Raw genomic sequence first — 5,419 nt, forward strand, 5'->3', positions numbered from 1 at the left:
CAGCAAGTCAACATGAAAACTCAAAAGCCAATGTAGAGGACAAGCATACTTGACCAACAAAAGATTGTAAGGCAAATGAACCTATTCTGGCAACAAAATAAAGGTCGCAATTCACACGATAAGGTTGAAGCTGAATTTAAGCTTTAAAGAGGAAAACACCTATATGATCTGCTGCTTGATTAGTCCACTGGTAGGCTATCTCTGGCCAGGTAAAAAAGAGAAAATACAACTCGACCATGGAACAGGCTGGTTTCAGCTTCTCGTCAGATACTACCTAATTTATGTACCTCAAAACTTCACTGTACGTATTACAAGACCAGACAGACCTCATTTTAGCAGCGCGGCAGCTGCTACTGGCGACTGCATCTTTATCCTTGTGACCTGCCGATCTGCAGTACTCTGCGGAAGCAACGAATCAAGTTGTGTCAGGTCATGCCTGCCCACAATGAACAATCTAAACTGCAGCTCTGTTGGGAACTCTGGAAGGTCGGAGTCAAAAATATCCTCGAACATTTCTTGAGTATATAGGACTTCTCTTGTCACTGGGTCGACACTGTCATCCATCTTATGGTAACTCAAACCTCTGTAACACTGCACTAGAATTTCAGACCAACTTGAGAATCAGAAACGACCATTGATGAGTGAAGCCAACAACGTGTTTTTTGACATGATGGCATACCATGAATACCTGTATGAAAGGAACGATAGAAGGGTTTAGTACTGAGATTCGTCCTGTAGCCTAAGGGTGCGTTTGGTTCTGCTTTGCTTTTGGAGAAAGCTGCTTTGCTTTTTCTGCTGTGGAAAAGCTGCTTTGCTTTTTCTGCTATGAAAAAGCAGGAAGCGTGTTTGGTTGGAACAACTGCTTTTGCTTTTGTAATTACCTGAAGACTTTTTATATGTGAATTGATCGTAAATTTATGATCTTTGCATTGATTGTGACGACGAAGAAAAAAATAATTTTGATTCTAATGATTCTTATGTTTACAACAAAATGTATGACATTTGCCTCATCCCAAACTGCCTTCTCACTCGTACTTCAGTAAAAAAAAAGTTTAGGACAGCATTACTTCTCATCAACAATGGAGCCATCGAACAAAAATAGCCTGCTATATGTTTGCATGTTCTGTACAATAGCAATTAACATTGCTTTGATTTGCTCTGTACAATATCGCAATTAACAAGACAATCCACCAAAAATATGAACAGGAGCTGCCTTTTGAGGGGCGGTGGCGGCGTCTGAGGTCGCGCCGGCGCCGTAGATGCTGCAGGGGAGGCTGTGCGAGGAGGGGAGGAAGCTTCGGGGCGGCCTGGGACGGGCGGGCCGGGGTCGGTGGGCAGCAGGGGCAGGACGCCACCGGTAGGGAGCAGGGGCGGGCCGCCGCCGGGGCTGGACGGGGACGGGCGGAGCGGGGTGGGGCTGGACGGGGGCAGGCTGCCAGGGAACGAAATCGGGGCGGGGCTGGCCGGAGTTGAAGCGCCGCAGGTAGGGCCACGCCGCCGGTGGGCTGGGTTCCTCCCGGTCAGACGAGCTCGATGGGGAAGATGGCGAAAGCTCTATGTGTCCTGGTTTGGCTCCGATGAACGAAACGTTTTCACTTATGGGTGGCAAAGGTGGATAAATAACTCCAAGTTGGCAAACAAAAGCAACCAAAAATATCTCTGGACCTACTTTGAGAATTGTACTACGAAAAGCAGATTGTTTTTTTGCTTTTTGCTTTGGAAAATAACCCTTTGGTTAGCTTTTTTTAGATTTTTGGAAGCAGAAAAGCACCCTAACCAAACGCACCCTAAGAGCATGCAATGAATCATATAGTCGCATGAAAGAAGCCGTCTTGTTAACCTGGCGCAGTAATCCAACATGTGACTTCATGTAAGTTACAGAAGTCAAAGGTTGAGTCCTCATTATCATAAGGAGATGCTTCATGCTATATGGCAACTCTCTGCCCTCAAACAAGGTATCACTGATAATGCCCACCAGCTTCACCCAATTTGCAGTCCTTCTGTCATCATTTGCAAGAATAAGTCTTATGTCTGCTGAGAATTTTGCGATGCCATCACAAATCACGACCTTGCTGTCATCAAGTTCTTCGATGCACAAACCCTGGCTGTACAGACAATAAAAGTCAATGAATGGTGTGACAAAGAATATAAGATCAGAAGTGAATATGGAAAACCATCACGACTCGCCACATTAATATAATCCAGACAATGGATACATAGTTCTAACCTGTGGAACTCATCTAGTGAATCCATTAGTGAGCTTATGTGCCCCTTAGCAATGTCTTTCACGAACCATTCGCTTTTCCCACTCGGATCACCATAGATTGCTCTAAATTCCATCATAGTGTTTTGGCTTACATATTGCAGCAAGGGTGTGGAATTTATTCGAAGTACGCAACCTCTGTAAAGGAAAGTACCCATTGCAATATGCCTGTGCCAATCAAAATCCTGCAGAAAACCACTACGGAATTAGGTGACTGCTTATCATACAGAAATGGAGAGAATAGTTCAAAAATTGAAACATAAGGAATAAGCCACCTACCGTGGGCAAGTAAATCACTTCCAGATTTGAATCATCATCATTTGCAGCAATTTCAGCCTCACTCATCACAGCTACTGCCCCTGCCTGTGGAACAGGTTGTACACCATCTGTGTCTGCACAGTACCACCCTGAAAATGCGATTGAACCAAATAGAGCATCAGTTTGTTGATTCAAGATAAGTACAGCAAAAACTTGCGGCATATCTTGATACTGCAGTCAGAAGATAAGGATGCATAAACAACAAGCCAGGCCCACAAGAATACAGCAATTAGTCTAGCTAAAAAGAACAAGTAGATTGTTCAACTGATCTTCTTAAAACAGAACAATGCTTAATTTCAGTTCCATTATCCAATAACTATAATCATGTATTTGGAGAAACTATTAGCATCAATGAGACACATAAACTGAGCATGTCACTTGTAAATGCTATCAGGTGCCAGCAACACGTAACTCAGTAGGCCTTAAAACAACACAAAAACAATTCATATTTGTTCACCAATACAACAGACCTACACAAGCCAGAGACTCACTCTTCTGAGCATACTCGCTACAAAATTCCTACAGTGTATCAAGTCTGCTTCAAGGTTGTGTCGAAACTACACACTCAAATAAGCATAACTGGATAGGCCCAAAAGTTCAAAATCACAACAACGTTAATAGTCCAGTTTAAGCGGAAACTTACTGATTAGAAACTTCCCCTTCATTGGAGTAGGCCATCTGCTCATCCTGGGCAAGCAAAGCGGATAGGTCGTCTTTGACAACTAAAAAGACCACAATTGAGTAGTCTCAGTTTTGCAGAACTTAAATTTCAGGGTAAAATGATGACTTGTCATAATTTTAAATGCAGAAGTGAATGAATCACTTACATGAGGTGACATGATTGGCCCTCTCAATGGAACATTAGAGAGCTTACTGTGGTGGGGGGAATCATTCACCTGAAACCCATTATCCCTGATAACCTGTTCTGACTTTGCACAAGTGTACTGGTCCTTGATGACCATATCATGACTGTACAGATAATCAAAAGCTGAGTAGTGCGCCACAGAATGTAAAGTCAAAAGTGAACTTGGAATGGTACTCAAAACAACAATGTTCATTTTACAGTAATTGGTAACTGGGTTCAAAACTTCAAATCCTTCAGTTTCTTATAACCTAGTATTGTTCATGAAAAAAAATTCTGATAAAAATGTTGAAAACTCAGTAGTAGTAATGTAAAATTTTACCACTGCATGACAGGGTGGACACAGCAGCGCGAGTAGTTTCTTTTGAAGCACATAATCCCCCATACAATGAAGGAATAACATCTTCCATAACTGCAACAAAAGAAACAGGGAAAATAATCAATTCCAATGAAAAGCCACCATGTTTTTTGGGTCAAAAAGCCACCATGTTCTGTGTGTCAAAAAATTATTGCACTTGGTTTTAGTTAGTCTATTTAAACCAACAAGACAAAATCCTTTCTCCAATTACAGAATGATCTAGCGTCATCAAACCTTTCTTTCCCACGTTCCCTTCACCACATGGGCCATGTCTCACGAAGGTCCCAACAATTCCAAGAACATTTTCCAGCCTATGTGCCGCCCTCCTAACCTTTACACTCTCATACCGAGCTTTCTTTTTTTGCTATACCTAACACTACACCAATGAATTGGCATGCATGCTACCCCCCAATTAAGTAGTTCTCCTAAATTATTCATTATCCAAGCACTTAAAATCAATGGTTTAATCCTCATCCCAATCAACATCATAGATTTCAATGCTGGCACCGTACTGATTCAGCATACTCATTATTTCCAAATATTTCCAGAGCGCTCAATCATTCAACACATAAAAAGCAGGGCTGGTTCCAAACATATACGTATAATAGAAGGATACATATGATGGAGACGCCGACTAGTATGCTGAATCCAGCTGCTACTGGCGATCCAACGCCCGGGTAGCTGGAAACGGCGCAGAGAACTTTTTAAACTAGGGTTTGAACCGGAATTAAAAGCGATCGGAAATATAGAACTGCGTGTGTTACCTCAATCGATGATGGCATGATAGATCGAAGAACGATCCGCACCCAATCGAGGTCACCCATCGCAGAAGGGGCGGCCTGCGGCAGCGCAAGCGGGCGGCGGCGCTGCTGGGTGGATGATTGCGCGGCGAACGGGGAATGTGGGGAGGGAATGGAGTTCGAAAGAAGAAAGGGCCCGAAAAGAAATGGGGATAGGAGGGTCGGTTACGGCCGTGGTTCCTTTATGGAAGTAGTTTTTCGTGCCGAATTTTCTTTTCTTATTATCGATCGTATATCATATTAAGGGAGGCCTGGTCTTAGCCGGTGCTCTCCGACGACCCACAAAAGGAAAGCCAGTTTCGCATTGCTCAAAACGATTTGCTGCGTCCGCGCGGCCGCAGCTTAGCTCGTACCCATTAGTAATTTCATCGTCCGTCGTAGGTTTCCAGACCCCATGTGTTGCTCCCGCACCTTAAAATTATACGCATTAGTAATTTCTTCTTCCGCTGTAGGTCTCCAGCCCCGTGCGTTGCTCCCTTTACAAGCTGCTGCCATTATTACAACATAAAAATTCTCAAGGATATACAGACTTATGTAAATTTGTGGGATGTGGTTATGTTCCTCTCGTTTCTTACATCCTTATATAATCCATAGTTACATCCAACAATGATTTGAAAATCAAATCACCGTCTCACTATAATCCCAGTAATTACAACTAAGTACCAAATTTAAATCTGACAATGATTAGAAATCAAATCACCGTCTCCCTAAAATCCCAGGAATTACAACTAAGTATAGCTAAAATGCCAGGAATTACAACTAAAATCCTACGAATTACAACTAATTATAGCTAAGCACGTAGATTTACACGAACCACT

The 5,419-nt window shown here is 42.8% G+C and overlaps 1 protein-coding gene across 3 annotated transcripts; it reads right to left on the minus strand.

Moving 5' to 3' along the window:
• Positions 1-1,129: 1,129 nt before the first annotated feature.
• On the minus strand, positions 1,130-4,787 carry LOC100842009. 3 transcript variants are annotated; one of them, XM_010230920.3, is made up of 8 exons: positions 4,566-4,784; positions 4,418-4,482; positions 3,766-3,855; positions 3,409-3,550; positions 3,225-3,303; positions 2,543-2,670; positions 2,228-2,448; positions 1,130-2,105 (listed from the first exon to the last, which is right to left on the minus strand). In XM_010230920.3, exons 1-8 carry the CDS (start codon positions 4,623-4,625, stop codon positions 1,736-1,738), a joined length of 1,155 nt encoding a protein of 384 aa, XP_010229222.1. In that variant the 5' UTR covers positions 4,626-4,784; the 3' UTR covers positions 1,130-1,735. The 3 variants fall into 3 exon arrangements, with proteins under 3 accessions (XP_010229222.1, XP_024313697.1, XP_014757679.1); XM_014902193.2 differs by having other exon boundaries at positions 1,920-2,101; positions 4,566-4,787; XM_024457929.1 differs by lacking the exon at positions 4,418-4,482 and having other exon boundaries at positions 4,566-4,774.
• Positions 4,788-5,419: the final 632 nt, after the last annotated feature.

This window comes from Brachypodium distachyon, chromosome 1, assembly GCF_000005505.3.
Source record: "Brachypodium distachyon strain Bd21 chromosome 1, Brachypodium_distachyon_v3.0, whole genome shotgun sequence".
Taxonomy (NCBI): Eukaryota; Viridiplantae; Streptophyta; class Magnoliopsida; order Poales; family Poaceae; genus Brachypodium; species Brachypodium distachyon.

What these genes read in the sequence shown, in the direction of transcription:
- LOC100842009 (XM_010230920.3), bottom strand. Translation starts at nt 4,625, where the DNA reads ATGGGTGACCTCGATTGGGTGCGGATCGTTCTTCGATCTATCATGCCA. An exon ending in TCATGCCATCATCGATTGAG is followed by an intron (nt 4,483 to 4,565) that starts GTAACACACGCA and finishes CGCCGTTTCCAG; the next exon opens with CTACCCGGGCGTTGGATCGC. An exon ending in AGTCGGCGTCTCCATCATAT is followed by an intron (nt 3,856 to 4,417) that starts GTATCCTTCTAT and finishes CTTTTGTTGCAG; the next exon opens with TTATGGAAGATGTTATTCCT.